The sequence below is a fragment of the Podarcis melisellensis genome (genome assembly GCF_964234715.1).
Source record: "Podarcis melisellensis genome assembly, chromosome: 1".
NCBI classification, from domain to species: domain Eukaryota; kingdom Metazoa; phylum Chordata; class Lepidosauria; order Squamata; family Lacertidae; genus Podarcis; species Podarcis melisellensis.
Window position 1 is genome coordinate 34,714,700 of NC_138528.1, and position 19,370 is coordinate 34,734,069.

Consider the following 19,370-nt stretch of genomic DNA (forward strand, 5'->3'; position numbering starts at 1 on the left):
ATGTTCAGGGCTGATGAATTGAAAACATACAAATATAACCTCAGCTGGAATTCAGGAATCAACTGGAACTATAAGAAACAAGCTATCCTTAGGAACAGATCCTTCAGGCAGGAGGAAATCAGGCTTGGTGGACAATTAATGCAATAAGCTAAACAAATCCCTAATACAGTAATTAGAGTTTCTTGGGCTGTGCAGTCATTTGGCTGATATGTCAGCAGATGAAACAGATGCACATTTAAAGCTAATACAGAATTTCTTAGACCTGGCAGCACCTCCAAAAGGCTCAAAGCAAGCAAAGAAGGTGTGGACACTCTTCACAGCAGTGGCATTGATCTGGTTTTGGGATAGAAAAGGGAATTTCACCAGGTGATGCCTTTCCTATCCCTGTGTGGCAAGCTGCACTTGCAAAAATTCAATTTCTTCACAGGTATTAAAGGTAAACCACCCTCGTTGTCACCATCCAGGTTGAAGCGAGTCGTCATGGAATGAAATATAATCAAACCACATCCATTCTGCTCACTTTATACAGCTTCATTATATGTGATATTAGAAAACAAGGAGTGTTTGTTCTTTATTTCTTGCTACTGGAATTTTCTTGGGGGGGCGGTGGAGATTTATAGACTGCTTGGTCATGAAATTCTCTAAGTGGTAGACACTACAAAATTACTGACAAAACACAGCTAAAATCCACAAAACTTTTTTTACTAACAGTGAAACTTAAAAAACAACAACAGAAAAGTAAATAATATGTTTGGGTGGGCTTGCAAAAATAAGGAAGTTTTCTGCAGGCATCTAAAACAATAGAGTGAGGTTGCCTTACTAATGGCAAATTGATGTAGATGCTCAGTTTCTCATGCATCCATATTGTCATTATGATGGTCTTCTGGCCGCTATTGTACTATTTAGATATGTCTTTTTATGCAACTTGGGCCACTTAAGTTCTCTGCAGCTGTAGGACTTAAGGTAAAGGGACCCCTGACCGTTAGGTCCAGTTGCGGACAACTCTGGGGTTGCGGCGCTCATCTTGCTTTACTGGCCGAGGGAGCCGGCGTACAGCTTCCAGGTCATGTGGCCAGCATGACTAATCCGCTTCTGGCGAACCAGAGCAGCACACGGAAATGCTGTTTACCTTGCCGCCGGAATGGTACCTATTTATCTACTTGCAGTTTGACGTGCTTTGGCAGGAGCTGGGACCAAGCAACGGGAGCTCACCCCGTCGCGGGGTTTCGAACTGCCAACCTTTCAATCAGCAAGCCCAAGGCTCAATGGTTTAACCCACAGCACCACCCGTGTACCATGCTGTAGGACTTACCCTTGATTAATTATGCCCTACTGAATCAGGGCCATTCTTTTTCCAACTGGGTCACTCCAAGGCATCATCTCAAAAATATTTCTTTCAGATGTCCCGAAGCTTTGAAGGCCAATCCTTTTGGATGCCAGCTAGGTGATTATATACGTTGTGGAAAAGATAACAAAACTTGCTATAGTAATATGATTGTTAGTATGTATCCATGCTATCAACTACTGTAACAGATGCAAATTTAATTAAAAACAAAATTACTTTTCAGAGTTTCTGGATGAGATATATTTAATGTCTCTGCTACAATGTATGCAGGGTTTTTCTTAAGGTTTGTGTTATATTAAACATGGAAGCTGGCTGTTGCATCCTCCTATATACAGTCAATGGAATTCAGGAAGGATATCAGTGTGGAGTAACTGAAGGCTGTCTATAGAGGTTGGGTCATTTTCTATTACTTGTTTCTTTACTTCCTATACTGTGAATTCTCATGTTAACGTGGAAGAAGACAATTGAAGTGCAACAGAACAGACTTTTCGGTTTTGCTTTTAAAAAGCACAGCTTGATTAAAGTTTTCTAATGTTGGCTAGTTATTAAGTATTTTGTCATTTGCACCAATTTTGTTACATTTGTATCCATTTACAGGCTACAGCCTGACCTATTTACTGTTATTCGCAAGACATCTTTGTGCACCTTCTCAAATTTGTTGTGTGGTATTTCTCAGTTTCCGAAAGGATTTAAAACGAAACAAAACAAAAACCTGAACAATTTTTGTTACGGGGGGAAATGTATGTTGGGAGTTCTAGATATACATAAATTATATAGACCATAAATCCTCATGAGATTTACACTAACCCTACTTAAATTTTCAGTTTTCTTCTGCTAGAGACTATTGTAGAAGGGGAATTGATTTGAAAAGTACGAGTGTGTGTCTATCTAAACAAACACACACACACACATACACTGTTCCAACTTTCGCATACTTATCCCTGGCTGAATGGGAAATCAATGCACGCTCCCAATCCTGCTGCCAAGATTCCCATGTATTGCTCTTTTAAAAAGCTGAAATCTTATCAGCTCCTTGGAAAGATCAGGAGTGGGGATCATTTTCTGAAAGAAATTGCTCACCCAAAGTCCACCTAGAGGTCTAGAGCAGGGGTGACTGCCCCTTTTTGTCCCAAAGGCAGCACTAAGAATCAGCCACCCCTCCAAGGATTGCTTGCTAGCAGCGGGAATGGCTAATGCACGCCACCTTTTGCACACATCACATTCATCTGCCACACCTACCCATTCATGATACATAAAGCACACCTGGAGACAAACAACACACTCTCCAGGGCCATGGCACCCATGCGGCAAGGTGAGGTTACTGGCTCAGGTGGCAGGATCCACAGGGGCAGCATATCCTGATGTAAATATTTATCCCCCCCCCCAGTCCACCCCTGTTTCTGATATAGATATTCATTCAACCTTTCTTCCCTTGCAGTGAGGGTGACACTATTTAGTGGTTTGCCTCAGATGTCAAAATGCCTTTGGCGGGCCCTGAAACTCTCACATACACACATGTGGGCATATGCCATACTCAGTCACACAGTGGCCCAGCCCATACATCCCCATTGCAGCTGAGTTCAGAAGACTAAACCTCTCCTCTTAGCTGTTGGTGGTGCAGTCGAGAAACCAAGTCCACAGGAGCTCTGTAAAGAGAGGAGAGGTTTAAACAGAAGAGCAATTCTAATCTCTTATTAAGTTAAATCTCTCCATCCAGTTCAGCCCTGCAATGGTAAAAAAAAGTCCCATCTGCTTACCTTGCAAACGCACCCTTTTCTCTTCTGCAACACCATTCTTCTTCCTGTTGCTTTCTGTTCCCTAACCAGTAAGACTGCCTAACAACGGCACCAAGTACAGTGGTGCCTCGCAAGACGAAATTAATCCGTTCCGTGAGGCTCTTCATATAGCGTTTTTTTCGTCTTGCGAAGCAAGCCCATTGACAGTTTAGCGGATTAGCGCTATTAGCGGTTTAGCGGCTTTTAGCGATCAGCTGTTAAGCGGCTTAGGAAAAGGGGGGGGGAGGAGAAAAAACCCGCAGGAACTCGCAAGACATTTTTGTCTTGCAAAGGAAGCCCATAAAGAAATTCGTTTTGCGAAGCTCCTCCAAAACGGAAAACCTTTCGTCTAGCGGGTTTTCCGTCTTACGAGGCGTTCGTCTTGCGGGGCACCACTGTAAGAGGAAGGAAAGGTACTTCACAGAGGGAGAAGGAGACCTGATTTTGGGAAGGGCTGCTGCCACCTACAGTGGTTTGCCAGGCCAGATCTGGCCCACAGGGCCACTGTTTCACCACCCCTGATCTAGAGGAGCTTCGGGTAAGATCATCTCTTGTGGTATTGACATTACCAGTTAAAGTTCTAATCAGTGAAACAGCGGCTTCAATAATTATAATAACAATAACCACAGCCACAACCTCAAGAAAGGCAATATTTTCCAAGATCAAAACCCAGTCAGGTCGAAGCAGCTTATCTAATCTGTTAAGTGATGAGAATGAAGCCCACAGCTTATGTTGCCTTCCCCCGCAAGGATATGTACTCTTGCAAGTTGGGGGGAAAACCCACGTGACGTTTCAGACGTCTCAGTTCTCTCAACATTGATACACACCTAAAAGTACCTTGTGGGAATTCCAGTGGTCATACACACAGAGTATAAGCAGGGAAGGGAGAAATACAATAACATATTTTGTATAGCTTTTCCTGCCTGTAACATACACTTCTATTTAGGGAGGAAAGCGACAGATAAAATGGCTTAGAGTGTTATTGCTATGCTAGTTGCAGGTAATGGGGGAAACTGAGGACACTTTATGATAATATTTTATGATACTGCTGTTTGTTTTACGGTTATATTTGTTTTTAGTTTTTATTGTGATTTATATTTTTTATGTTTAGAGTTTGATTGTATCATAGAAAGTCAGAATGTAAATCCAAATAAATAAAGCACATGAGCTTTTCATGCCACTGCAAGACACACAGAGTCCATGCTCAGCTAACATTATTCAGCTGATAGCCGATCATGAACCATGAATTCTGTGCAGGTGTAGAGACCATTTTCTTGCTCTTTTGGCACAATGCTAAAAGCAAGCGCCAAGCCAGGAGCATTACAAATATGTGCAAAGGATCTCAGCCCTATTTGTTTATTTGGTATCTGTAGGTTTCAAACAAATGATCTGGTGCTGCAGAATGTGTGGCCTAGACTTGTACCTGGAAATCAATATGCACACGGGCCTCTTCCAGTTCACACAACATCAGTTTGAAAGGGGTCTATGTGCTTTTTAATGTGCGAAAGTCCCAAACACCTGTCAGCTAGGGAGGAGGTCATGGTTGTGACTAGAGATAGGACTAGCCTAGGCATTACAGAGAACCCTTTCAAGTGTTGTGGAACCCACAGGCATGTAATACATTAGTGGTGGGGAACCCGTTCTGCTTGACAGACCCTTACCTTCTGACCTCTAGATGGCCAAGTCTGACATCTGGACAGGGCTACCCAGCTGTCAATCACCTGACGTCTGGTGACACTACACTTTGAAGTCCCAGCTGTCGGGACTTCAAAGCACAGGGTTGGGTAGTTTGAAAGCCCTTTTGCAAGCAGCCTGGAAGTTTAAAGAGCAACACGGCACTGTTTGAAAAGGGGCTGGGAACTGGTACATGCAACCAAAGTGATCAGGATTTTATCTCCATTCACCAATTGCACCAAGGGCCGCACCCTATTGCTTTGGCTATGTGCGTCTGTTCCCAGAAAGAAACAGGTGTGTGTAGCCAAACTGAACAGGACTGAACCTCCCCCTGCATTATGCTCAGTTTGGCTGCATTGGCCCCAGCAGGAGAACTGGTGTACACAGCCAAAACAGAATCAAACCCTGCTCTCCACTGCCCACCAGCTGATGTCACCTCTCATCAGAATGATGTCAGTTGATTGGCAGGCGGGTGTGTTTTTAAAATAGCCTTACAGTCCTGATTTGACCCGCTGTTGGGTGAAGACTGGCTCATGGGCTCGAGGATCCTCACCCCTGGAATACATGAATAGGGCTGTAGATGACTCAGTTTCTTGAACCATGTGTCAGAAAGCATATCTGCCACCAGAAATATTAGTTCAATAAGAAGGTATCACTTTTCCTACTTTGTTTTTCTGAGAAAATGAAATATCTTTGAAAACCGATGTGATAAATTACATCTGATGTGTGGTTTTTCTTCTTCATTGCTGAAAATGACATGTTGTGGAGAGGGTCAGACAAATCCATCCTATTACTCAAAAAAGTATTTTGGAGGTTTTTGGTTTGTGTGTGTTTGTTTGTTTTAGCAAGAAGCACTGATAGCAGTTAACCCATTTTCTTTTTTCCTGGATAACATAGTTTACCTTCAACAGCCCAGAGATGGGGGTTGGGAACATGGGAGACATTTTTCTGCTACTGAGATAAGAATACACTTTAAAACCTTGCTGGAATAGCCATCCATTATAGCATCCTCTTGTTTGTTTGAGGGAATTAGACCAATAAAATATGGTGAGTTTCCAATGTCCCTTCTTGGGCAAAGCACTTGAGTGGCTAAGTCATGAACCAGATCCAGATGTTCATGGAGAAAACCAAATTTCTAGACCCATTTCAATCAGGGTTAAGGCCCTGTTTTGACACAGAAACTGTTTTGGTCACCCTACATGACAGGAGAGAGACAGGGGAAATGTTCCCCTGTTACTTCCCCTCAACCTCTCTGTGGCTGTTGATTTCCATTGACCATGATATGCTACTGGAGCGGCTGTCCAAGTTAGGGGTGAGTGGCCCCACTTTGCAGTGCTTTCACTCCTACTTGGGTGGTTGCTTGGGGAGTGTTCTTCAGCCCTGTGGAGTGGTCAGGTTGCTCACTGGGACAAGGCAGCTTGAACATCAATCCTGGCCCAACTGTACTGGCTGCCGATTATTTTCTGGACCCAATTCAAAATGCTGTCTTCTGAAAGGTCTTATCCTATAAAGCTTTAAATGGCTCAGGATTGCAGTACCTCAAGGACCGCCTTTCCTTCTTTGAACTGACCCAGATTTTGTGATCACATCCCCTGTGGCCTTCTTTGTGTCTCCTCTGCAAGAGGTCCAGAAGGTGGCAATGTATGAATGGGCCTTTTTTGCAGTGGGTCCCCGCTTGTGGCATGCTCTCCTCAGGGGCACTCACTTTATTACATATCTTACATATCTTAAGGCACTAGGCAAAAACAGGCTGATCCAGCATATTTCCTGTCTTTCCAACTCACTCATCCATTCTTACTTTTCTTCCTCACTCACAGTGCTTGGGAGTATGCTACTCCATAAAAAGATGTCCACACTTGGGCATAGATTTCTGGATGCATCAGCATCAGTCATTATGGTTGAGGGAGGATGTGAGGAGTGGCCAAAGGTCTTTGATCATTTATTTTTATGACAAATCATGGCCAGCGTTCGCTGAAATACTATTTGATGCAAGTATGCACTGTGTTTATGTTAGAAAAGCTAACACCATTTAACAGTGTCTTTGTTAGCATTTCTGAATTTAAAAAAAACTTTTTTTTCTTTTTTGCAAAAAAGAGATATTCAAATCTGTCCCAGAGAAATGTGCTTTTAACTTGCAGCACACCCTTTTCAATCAGCATTAGAAGCTGAAGTCATATTTTACAAAAAGCTGAAGGCTGCAATTTTTGCCATTTAGGCTAAAAGTTTATTAGCAAACCATAATCACTATCCTGATTGCAATTAAAAAGGCTCCCAAATGGGTCAACATGCTTAAGTGCGATATGCAATCATTTAGATTTTAACATGATGGTTATTACTTATTACCAGGATGCACAATGAGATATTGATTACTTTTAACCTTTAGATCTAAGGATTCAAGAAAGGTCAAGGCAGTAGAGTAGTCTACCTTTCCTGTCTAGTAAACTTATGGCCTTTAACAGAATTCTAATGATTCTAGTTGGCAAGGCAGATCTGAAATTAGTTTATTCTCTTGGCAGACAGGAATTATGACATATTTTTTAAAAGTCTGCACGGAGAGCATATTTTGTACTTTCTGTCACAAGCCAAGTCATAGAATCATAGAATATTAGAGTTGGAAGGGGTACCAAGGGTCATCTAGTCCAACCCCCTGCAGTGCAGGAATCTCAGCTAAAGCATCCATGACAGATGGCAATCCCACCTCTGCTTGAAAACCTCCAAGGAAGGATAGTCCACCACCTCTCATGGGAGCTGTCCTCAAAGCTGTTGAGAGCATATAGAGGCTATGTCATTAATTTCAGCTTCTGTTAGTGTTAACTGTTTTAAACCCATGCTTAGTCAACAGAATAGAGTGTGGGGAACACTTAATTGTAACATTCTTTTTTTTCTTTTTTTCACACAATTTTTGAGGGGGCACAAACCAGGTGCCCCCCCATAGGCACCTCCAGCCCATTGCTGTTTTCCGCTCGCCAAGAACCACGCTGGCTGGTCGGGCTCCCCACTGTGTGGGTAGGCAGCTCAGTGTGGCCCCGCTTTGCTCTGGTGGGGAGTATAGTGTTGAACCATGCCTTCCCCGGGTGCCAGTAATCAACGCTATGCCCCTGGCTCCCCACATGGTTGTTCTAAAATGCAGAGAGATTCCACAAGCACAGGAGGCTCCCCAGTTCACCCAGTCACTCAGCTGGTATTCATTAAGGGTGAGTTAGTGCTCTCATTTCCGAAGCCTACGACCCATGTAATTACAGCACACAGAAGCATCAGAAAACACAGAGACGGCTATAGTGAGCTCTCAAATGCACAAAGCATGCACAATTTATGTTGCAATCTTTACCCACTTACCTGGAAGTTAGCCCCATTGAACTCAGTGGGACTTACTTCTCAGGAGGCTGCATAGGATTGCACAGGAGATGAATCAAGCCTAAGAACCGAATATTTTGGATGTACACCAAAGGCACAAACCTTCAATGATTTTAACCATTTCATACAGCGTTTGCTACACAATTTGTAATCTGGGATGGCGACCAACCCTGTACTTACACTTTGCCCTCCATCCCTACAATTAGAATAAATAATCTAATCAAATGAATCTGTCATATGTACAAGATAAAATAATGTGCCCGACGCTAGTTGAGCTACTGGTATTTCCGCTTTCGTTCGCTTCACTAACATTTGGGATGGCTTCTTGCCCTCAGATCCACAAACCGAACAGAGCTCACACTTCAACTTCAGAAGAATTATGGGCAAGAGAAACATATAACTGTTGTGTTACATTAATTTGCAGAACACTTGGCATTATCACTGCCAAGTAGTCAAATTGTTCCAGGTTGTTCCGGAAGGTTGTTATTAATAGCATGTTTTCTGAGGAAAGTTCTGTCTACTTTTGGAACTGCATTTCTGTTGCCAAGGAAACTCCTCTAAGCACAGCATTCTAGGAGCACACTACAGCTTTTGTTTGGTAGGATCCTATTCATATCATCTAAGTAAGCACTTTACACACACTTCAGCCTGCAGTTTCAAACCTTTAAGTATATTATAGCTGACGGTTTCCCTCTCCCCTTTGCACAGACTTTGCGTCCCCCCTTTTTACTTTCCCTAAATTATTTTAACAACGAAGAGCCCGGTACGACTCCCTCCCCTAAGCGCGTTTTCATTAATATGAATTATAGCTTCATAGCTTACAACATTAGTCTTTTAAGTGTTAATTATCTTTTCACTCAGAAATTAATGTAGTCATTTCCTCCTGACTCCAGCCTACACTGTTGTTATTGGAGTTTGGAGCAAAACATGTCACTGAATCCTGAGCCAGGATTCTTCTTGTTGTTGTTGTGATTAATCCTGGTCACATGGACTATCTCTGCCAAAAGGAGATCACTGAAGAAAGGTGACAAAGACAGTGATTTCCTGACAGCAAAGAGTAAGACAGGACTGTCTAGAAGTGATGCAAATGAGGGAAACTTTCACCATGGTTTGTTTGATCCAGGAGGCCGCAGCTCTGCACAGAGCCAGAGCGAAAAGCTCATGGAGCACCAGCACACCCAGAGGAGGAAAGGAACGGCATCTTCAGAAGTACAGCAGTGCCATTTCCCTCAACAATTTACTCGTGAAAATATAGTCACTCTTATTTCCTCACAAATGATCACCACTGTTAAGCCCTACCCACCAACTTACTATCCTGCTCCTGAAAGCTCTGCTTTGAATGAACCATTTAACCTTGCAATGGTCTAGCCTGTACTGATTAGTAAAGTTTGTGTCTGGTTAAAGATATACAATAAATAGGCACCTTAGAAATGATTTTAAGGGTGGTGGTGGCAGCTTAAGATGGTCAGACTGCAATTAATGTTGCCTAACTCCAGGTTCATTTTTTTTACATGATTTTTTTTAATGGGAAAATAATAAAGTTATAAGCTAATACACTGCATATTGATGTGTTCTTCTGACAGTTTCCAAAAGAAATGCAAGAAACACACATAATCTGATGCATGTTTACTCTGTTTACCTATGAGATTCCTCAAGGAAAATGGTTCTTAGGGAAAGCAGAATTGCAGGAATTAAGAGCATTTCGTTACACAGATCTCAATTTTCCAAAAAGCAACAGATGTCTTTTTGGGTTTTTGTTTTTTAGAAAACATGTTCCCTCTTTGAAAATCACTATCATTAGAGGCAGGGATGGAAAGAAGAAACAACTTTCCCCCTTACTCACCAACACCAGTGCAACTCTTAGCTTTTACAACACTCAGGCACCTATATAGAGCCTTCAAACCACAATCTCCCTCCCCACCCTTAAAGAATTCTGGGCACCGTAGGTTGTTAATGCGTCCTGGGAATTGTAACTCTGCGGCAGATAAACTACAGTGCCCAGAATTCTTTGAGCAGGGAAAATGTGCTATGAATATGCTTTAAAGATGTAGTGTTCACGCAGTTTGTGAAGAAGGCTGGTGGGCAGGTTTATGTGGGAGCAGGCACTCCTTCGGATATGTTGGTCTCAAACTATATAGTGCTTTAAAGTCTTCAAAAATATTTTCCCTGATCTAAATCTCTCTTCCTGACTGTCTCCCCCAGCTGCTATTAGTCCCACCTAGGATAAATGGAGGTTCCTGTCCCCCCACCCACCTCCAACTTTCCTTAGGAAGCATTCACTTCTGATGAACATTTGAATGCCATTTAGTCAAGTGTATTACCCCCCTCTTTGATTGGACAGCCTCGTATTTAAGCTTTCCTGTTGCTAAATCAACACATTTACTCACAAATCATTACGCCAGGATCAGTATTTTTTGTACCCGCCATGGCACACACATCCTTGAAGATTTAATCAGGGCACATTTTATGCAGTATGTATTTCAAGCACCTTAAATGCTTTTATAATCAACCCTCCAAATGTCAAAGGAGATGCCAACATTTTTATATTTGTAAAGAAATGTTTGGTTAATTTTACTCCCTACATGCTAACAATTTTAACAATCATATCTTACTCAATTTAATGGGGTTTTAATCTAACGCACAATTAATCTTCTGGGGGAAATGTAAGGAATTATCATTAACTTTCTCTGTCTAGTACATTCATTTCTAATCTCCACAGCTCCAATAAACCCTGATTTGCTTAATTTTTGAACACTCCAGGAAGAAATCTTGCATCAATACAGAGGTTTCTATTAAAGGATTAATGAGAGGAGTTTAGACGCTTGGGCCAGATCCTATAAATCCTATGTAGGATAATTATCTGTGGATCTTTAAAGAATGCTTGAGAGATCAGGTCCAGGTATTATAATGACAAAGGAAGGTTGAAGCCAAAATGAACCCGGCAGAAACTTAAGGGGGTCCTTGGCATGGTACCACTGATGTCCCTTCAAACTCACATACCCCAATATCCCATGAGGTATTTTGTTTTTCTGCTGCCACCAGTGTCATGGCAGGGGCAGCAACACCACACACCACCATGTGAGCACCTGGCTGAAGGGGCAGTGAGTAGCAGCCCAGGTAAGTTTGGCTGGGAAGGGTCTTTCTGAGTCTCCTGAGCCCCTTGGCCAATGCTTGACCTGGTTGACAGCTGGTGCCAAGCCTGACCAAGCATACTCAAAAGATCTAGATACTCTATTCCTAAAGTAACTTAAAAGTAGGATAGCTAGAGTGAGGATAACTATGCAACAGGAGTAGAGTTTAAGACTGAAGACAGACACGTTTCTTACATTAATATTTCACGCTTCTTTCCATCATGGAACCTGAGCAGATCTACTTATAGTTCCTAAGTGGTCCCCCATCCAGGCACTGACCAGACCTACTAGCTTCAGTAAGATGTGCTTTCAGACAAGAGACCAAGATAGTGGTCTCTTGTGCCTTCAGAAAAACAGTATGCTCACAGCATGGTATATGTGCTAACAGCTCCCTTGTGTTAGTAGCATCAGGCCATAATATTGAATGATGAAATGTTATTCTTGCCTCTCCTACCTTGCCCACCCACCCAATTGCTATTAATGCAAGCTCCTCCTCCTCTGCCAGCAAGCAAAGTGTCCAGAATTCAGGTGCCTGGGAGGGAAGGTGAATGACCTCCCTCTGCCTCCACAGCTGGCTGCAGGGAGCTTTTGTTTCCTAGGCTGAGGAGGAGATGGTGGTAGCAGTATTGATCAGGCAGCTGAGCAAGTAGGGAGGGTCAAGAATTACATATCAGCATTCAATTCACCGGCACGCAAGAGAAAGACATCAATATAAAAAGAAGGTTGACGGAGTATTGACAGCCCTGTGGCTCACTTTCCATACTACGTCAGCCTTTATCGTATAAACTGAGATTTCAAAATGATTGCAGGTTTGTTTGGAGGCAGAAGGAGGAGAATTCGTCTTTGATATAAGATTACATTAAAGGCTTGAACCAACTGAGAACAAAAAACTACAGCTCTGCTCTATGTCAATTTTACCAAGGCCTCCTATCGTCATCTATCAGGATAAAATCAGGGGAAGAAAGGCTTGGCTTGAATCGGTATGGAATTAGAGAAAAACATCACTGGGGATACATGCTGAACTGTGAATATACAGATAATTTTCTCATACCTAGTTCTGGCATCGCTATATTGTTATTATGCATTTAATGTATGCTCTTGCCTTGCAATGTACTTGTTTTATTATAGATCTTTCCCACTTATAGACTCCTTAGAGGCAAAGATTACTGCTGCCAATAGTGAAAACACAGCAGGTAACCTGGCAGAGGAGGTTTGCTGAGCTAGCTCAGTGGTGCAATTACTTATCAATTCAATAACTAGGAGGAAGATTCTGTAGATTTAAGAAATCTACCCCTAGAAAAGAGAAAGTGCAATGAACTGGCGTCTGTACAGTATAGTTGTTAGTGGAGCAACATGAATTAAAGCAAGAGAGAAACGGGATTCCAATCTTCCCATGATTTATTTCCTGTAGTTTCTGCACAAGGAACGACCAAATTCAACAGCTCAATGTTCAGTCGATATGGTTCAACACTATGGCACTATACTGTCAATAATATATGCATTCTACACACAATCTGTAAATGGAAACTCAAATTCTGCCTACTCAAATGAGCCCTCATGTGGTGGCAGCTAGCATATACCACATCACTAGAAAGGCTTCTGAAGGAAGAGTCTTTCCATTGTGATATATACCGGCCATCACTACATAGGGATGCCTGTACCAGAAGCATTCACCATGAGACACAGACACAATAAAATCATACTGTGGTGTCTTTATCACTACTTTACCAAAAGGATGTGTGAAATGACCCTAAGAAATTTATTCAGGTATCACCACACGTTCCTGGGAACTTGTTGAAACCGTTTAAAATCCTTAGGAACATAGGAAGCTGCTTTATACTGAGCCAGACGAGTGGTCCATTGACCTCAGTATTGTCGGCACTGACTGACAGCAGCCAGTTTCAGAAATAAGTGTCTCCCAACTGAAGCTTGAGAGGCCTCAGGTTAGACCTGAGACAGGCATGCAAAGCAGATGCTTTATCACTGAGTTACGGTCATTCCTGAGGGAAACTGCTAATATTAGAAAACTTAAAAAAAACAGGTTGTTATTGTTTTTTCCACCATTGCTTCTTCAAATGCTAGTTGGAAGTCTATTGTTTCATTCGGGGGGAAATGTTTCTAGGACCAAATGAAACCTGGGTGAAGAATTGCTTTCGCCTGGCTCACACATTTTAATTTCCACCACTTCATTTACTCACAGGAGATAACTACAGCATGGTGTAGTGGTTAAGAGCGGTAGTCTCGTAATCTGGGGAACCGGGTTCGCGTCCCCGCTTCTCTACATGCAGCTGCTGGGTGACCTAGGGCTAGTCACACTTCTCTGAAGTCTCTCAGCCTCACCCACCTCACAGAGTGTTTGTTGTGGGGGAGGAAGGAAAAGAAGATTGTTAGCCGCTTTAAGACTCCTTCGGGTAGTGATAAAGCGGGATATCAAATCCAAACTCTTCTTCTTAAATGAACAGTGGGCCCAAAGCTTACATATCTCAGCTCTTGCAGAAAGTATTTCATTGCGCATTCATGATGGTTTGCTTTCATGATGCTGTTAGGGTGGTCATATGCAATCCAAAGGCAATTTGAGGGTGGATTGTTAGCAGGGAAAGAAACTTATCAGAGAGGGAAAGGATTAAGCACAATCACACACTGCTCTTCTGCAGCTGATTGCAGCCTTTGCAGCTGTACTGCATTCTGGGGTGGGGAGTTTATTGGGCTAACTGGTATGTCAGATAAACTGGTCTGCGTTCAGAATTTGTGGAAAACCACATAACAAAGTTGCCTCTATGAAATGTAATGACCACAGCTTTGTTTCTTTCTCATGTTTCACGTTAAGATCCATGTCAGCTTCCCCATTTGTATAATGGATCAGGAAGAGCAGCTATTAAAGGTTACAAAATACTGTATACACATGGGTCAGAACAATGCAAACATGGGAATCCTATTATACAGTAAGTGTAACCACTTAAAGCCTTATCTTAGATATAGCTGCTGTGGATGGTTGAAGCTTGTTGGTGTGGCACTTGAAGAATGCATACAGTTGTACCTTGGGTTACAGATGCTGCAGGTTACAGACGCTTCATGTTACAGACTCGCTAACCAAGAAATAGTACCTCGGGTTAAGAACTTTGCTTCGGGATAAGAACAGAAATTGTGCTGTGGCGGTGCGGCGGCAGCGGGAGGCCCCATTAGCTAAAATGGTACCTCAGGTTAAGAACAGTTTCAGGTTAAGAACAGACCTCCAGAACGAATTAAGTTCTTAACCTGAGGTACCACTCTATCTTATCATGCTTTCTTTTTTCTCAATTGCCTCCTTTTGTAGAGGGTTTGGAAACAATCTGTATTCTACAAAAAGCAATGGTGTAATATATAGTGCTCAACACTATATACAGTGGTACCTCAGGTTAAGATTTTACAACTGTAATGTAAAACATACAGAAGGTTAAAACTGCCATAAAATAGACTAAAACAAATTAAACACCTACAAACTTTAGAAACATTTGGGCAGGCTCGCCTGAATAAGAAAGTCTTCAGCAGGTGTCGAAAGGAATACCAGTATGATGAATCCTGCTATGATGTCCTGTGTCAGTAAAGCAATACTCTTTATGGGCGATCAAATGTACTCATTTGCTCAGTCAATGGTTTCTCAAATCAGACTAAGTGAATAAGCTTTCCTTGGAATTTACTAATGTAGAGAGTGAAATGCTTGTGCATGGATTTTTAATTTTTCTCCGCTGTATAAAAAGTCCACAGATGAACTGGCACATCTAAACTGGCTTTCCAAATTACCTGAATGTACAAGTATTCTGTATAGGAAGTTCTTACAGAAACTACAAAGGATTAAATCATGGAATCTTAGAGCTGGATGGGGTCCCAAGGGTCATCTAGTCCAACCCCCTGCATTGCAGGAATCTCAGCTAAAGCATCCATGACAGAAGGCCATCCAACCTCTGTTTAAAAACCTCCAAGGAAGGAGAATCGGAATCTCCTTTCTGGCAGCTTGAAGCCATTTCACAGTTTTAAAAGCCTACCTTCCAGAGCAGGAGAAAACAAGCATTCTCCTGTGACAGCCCTTAAGATATTTGAAGATGGCTATCATATTTCCTCTCAGCCTCCTCTTTTCCAGGCTAGACATATCCATCTCCTTCAAGTGCTCCTCATAAGGCTTAGTTTCCAGACCCTTGATCATCTTGGTTGCCCTCCTCTGCACACGCTCCAGCTTGTCAACATCCTTCTTAAATTGTGGTGTCCAGAATTGGACACAGTATTCCAAGTAAGGTCTGACTAAGGCAGAATAGAGTGATACTATAACTTCCCTCGATCTGGACACTATACTTCTGTGATCACAGCCTAGAATAGCATTACCTTTTTTTTCTGGTACATCACACTGTTGTGTGGCTTGTGGTTTTTTTATTTTAAAAAACACTCACATTTTATTAAATTATATATATAAAAAATAAACAGAGAAGTAAGAAAACAACTTCTATTTGACCTTGAGTGTGCCATTTCTTGCATAAGAAATAAAAAAAGGCTAGAGGGTAGTTGTTCCTTGTCGTTATACTGTTGCTGATTCTGTTGTTAGTTATTAATTTTATTTTTTATGATTCACAATCTGCTCTTTGAGATATGCCATATGCTCAAAGCAATTCAAGGATGACAACTGTCAAAATTAGTCCAATAAAAATTGCCTAAATGAGGAAGATTTACTACATCCTGATATGTCTGTAGAAAGCCCCTCCTCCACTCCCAAAATGCTTCCCCCCATCTCCACATCACATACAAAAGTCCAGAATAAGAGTTGAAAGTGAAATTATTGCTTTTGAAGAAGTTATCTTATTATTTTTTTTGTTAAGCAAAAGTTATCAGAAACAGAAAACAGCTCTTTCCCCCCTTTCTCTTTCTTTGTAAGGCACAAGGGGTTGTATCCTACTCAGAGTAGACCCATTGAAATTAATGGCACAAGTTAACTATGTCCATTCACTTCAGTGGGGCTACTCTGAGGTATGGCTAACATTGGCTGCAACCCAAGATTTGCAACCAATGCACAAGTTTACCATTACCATACTTAATTCATTAAAGGCACATTGTATTAATAAAATAATATTTGTGTTATGCAAAGTAAATGGTAAAAATCCTATATCCTGAAACAATAAGCTAAATCAAGGCACCCCCACCCTCGCTTTTACTAACATGGCATGAAAGGTAGATAAAACCAGACGAACACTCCAATCAAAACACATTTTCTAAATGCTACTATCATCCCCCCTCTTCATTTTGTTTCAGTCTACTTATGAATGCAGTTTCATCTATTTCTATTCACACCAAAGACAAATCTTTGTCCTCCCATAGAACTGCACCAAATGGAATGTGATAAAGGGAACTTTCTCACAATTATGATGTTGGTGCAGGCTGTCAGCACAGAGGGGATGGAAATGAGGTTGGGGACAGGGAAGGGAATTCTAATAGACACCATGATATATACAATGAACGCAGGGCTATCCTGTGAGAGAAAGACTTGTCAAACTAATCAGATCTTCTATAGCTAGGTAAAGGCAGTAACGGAAGCGCTAACCTTGTAAAGATGCAGCTGCTGCTCCTCTGACATCATCAGGTCATGGCTGTCTATCACTATGGATTCCATGTCAATCAGCCAATCCCAGAGCTCCTGGTATTCTGAATCAAAGTCCAAAAGGCTGCAGATAAGGAATAAAATGTATTATGCATACTAGGGTATAGCTGTTAAGACCTTGTATTAGAATATAAGATATTCTCAAAAACGCATGATATCCCTAGCTCTGTTGCGGAAGAGATTCTTTATTTCAACAGGATAAATGAGAATTCAACTCCAGTATAAGCCGTGACCTAAATCTCAGAAACGATACTAGATTCTGTCAACAACAGCAGACATATTTCTCTTTCCTTCAAAAACTTTAAAAGAAATGGGAATTACATACAGGGCTGCTTAATGGTTTTTAAAGTGCTAACATATTTAGCAAACTTCTCTGCGATGAGCATTATGTGCTATTATTTGCACCAAAAACACTACTTTCACAGAAAAAAATGACTCAATCCATTTAGCCATTCCTCTGCTGTCTATCTGCCTATCTCTGCAAATATATATCCTACGTTTATTTTCATGCATGAGTAGCTAGCATTTCAACATAACACTTTAAGATAGGCTTGAGTGAATATGGTAAGCCAGTGAGAACCAAGGCCAGATACAGTATTAGACAGGTGTTCCCTACAGACATGTTAGAAACAAAGGTAAGGACAGGAAGTCAAAACAATGAATCCTTGAATAGCCAGCAATCATTAAAATTCAAAGGAGGATCACAACGGTTTCCAAGAAAATAAATCATTAGAATAAGGAGCTTAAAAGGATTAATGTTATTCTCTATTGAAAGCCTAGTGAATAAGTAAAACACTGTGATACAAAAAAAGAAAAGAAAAAAGAAAAAAGTAACAGAAGGTGCACACGAAAAAACTGCAGAAATGTCTGAAGAGTGACTCTTAAAAGAAAGAAAAAATCATTTAGACTTGCTAAACTGCTGTCACTCTCCAAACCCTTACCTTTGGCTTTGAAGTACAATTATGAATCTAAGGACCATATGATAGTGTGTAGCATTATTGCTTACCAAAACTAATTAACTTAGTATATTTAGATTTAAATTATGTTATTTGCAACCACAAGGGAATCAGTGTATCCTGCAAGCAAAGCAATATTAATACTTGGGATATAAGTATTTGGTGCCATGAATTGATGCTAAACCAGATTAAAACAAAGTCAGCACGCATATAACGCTTCTATTACGATCACACTTAGGGTTAGTTCTGCAATAATGATTGAAGCTATGGGATCGTTTGTGATTCAACTCCCATGCATATACAGTAAAGTCTATTTTGGAATGCATCACAGTAATCCAAACAACTAGTTTAAGGTTGAACCCAGATACTGGATCCAGGTCACAGGATTGCCCTTGAACAAACTAGATGGGCGAGACATTGCAAAACAGCAAATCATAGAATTGTAGAATTGGAAGGGACTCTGATAATCATCTAGTCCAGTGTTTCCCAACCTTTTTTGGGCAAAGGCACACTTGTTTCATGAAAAAAATATCGAGGCACACCACCATTACAGCCCCGTGACGTCAGCGCGCAGCGTCACGCCGGGAGGGACGCACGAAAGTGTAAGTTTCAATTTTTTCCCCTCCCCCTTGCCTTCCTTCTGTGCCAACCGCCAAAAAGCCAAGAAAAAAGCCAAGACTTTAGGGCAGCAGGTCGACACGGAAGAAGCTCCTACCTAAGGACAGGTGCGACGGCCGTGTCCTCTTCTGCCACACTTGGCAGCCCTGCCTCATGGTCGTGACTCCCACCCTGATTTCTCCCCGCAGGTCGAGCGGCACAGGCAGCCCAATGTGTCCAGCCCAGACACAAGCCCCGCTTCCCCACTCTAGATCCTGAATGCGACCAAGTGCTCTGGACTCCCGAGCAGGGTGGGAAAGAGGACTCGCATCTGGTAGCCTCCGGGCTCCTCGCCTGCTCGAGGGATGGCACTGCAGGCAAGCTGCCGGCCGTCGCCATCGCTGCCCCCTCATGCGAGTGGACCTGCCCGGAGTGGTGGGCCGGGGGAGGCTTGCTCTCTGTGGGGATGTGGCCCGCACGCGCGGCCCTGCTTCCTCCTGCCCAGGGCTGAGCTCCTTACCCGCGATCTCGGTCTCGCGCACGCGGATCCCACTTATTCCGAAGCTCGCGCCACTAGCCGGGGCTCTCACACCGTGCCAGGGCAAGGCGGCGCGGCCCACTGACGTCATCGCGGCTCGCCGCCGCCCTCGACTTCCCTGTTCCCTCCCCTCCCTCGGGTCGCCGTGGTTACCGAGGACTGCAAGCTGCTCGGGCGAGCGTGGGGCATTAAGTGGGAGAAGGAAAATTAAAATTAAAACTCGCCTGAAGGCCGCCTCTCCGGATATCTTTCGAATTTTTTAATTTTTCCCGCGGCACACCAGGCAACGTCTCGCGGCACACTAGTGTGCCGCGGAACACCGGTTGGGAAACACTGATCTAGTCCCCTGCATTGCAGAAATCTCAACTAGAGCATCCATG

General features: G+C 42.4%; 1 protein-coding gene across 3 annotated transcripts in view; it reads right to left on the reverse strand.

The window, feature by feature from the left end:
- The window catches only part of AKAP6 (A-kinase anchoring protein 6), a 243,498-nt gene that overhangs the window by 57,624 nt on the left and 166,504 nt on the right, over window positions 1–19,370 (reverse strand). For all 3 annotated transcript variants that reach the window (XM_081888749.1, XM_081888748.1, XM_081888747.1), the window contains exon 9: window positions 16,843–16,963. In XM_081888749.1, coding sequence (XP_081744875.1) covers window positions 16,843–16,963 — 121 coding nt within the window. The remainder of the gene's footprint in view (window positions 1–16,842; window positions 16,964–19,370) is intronic.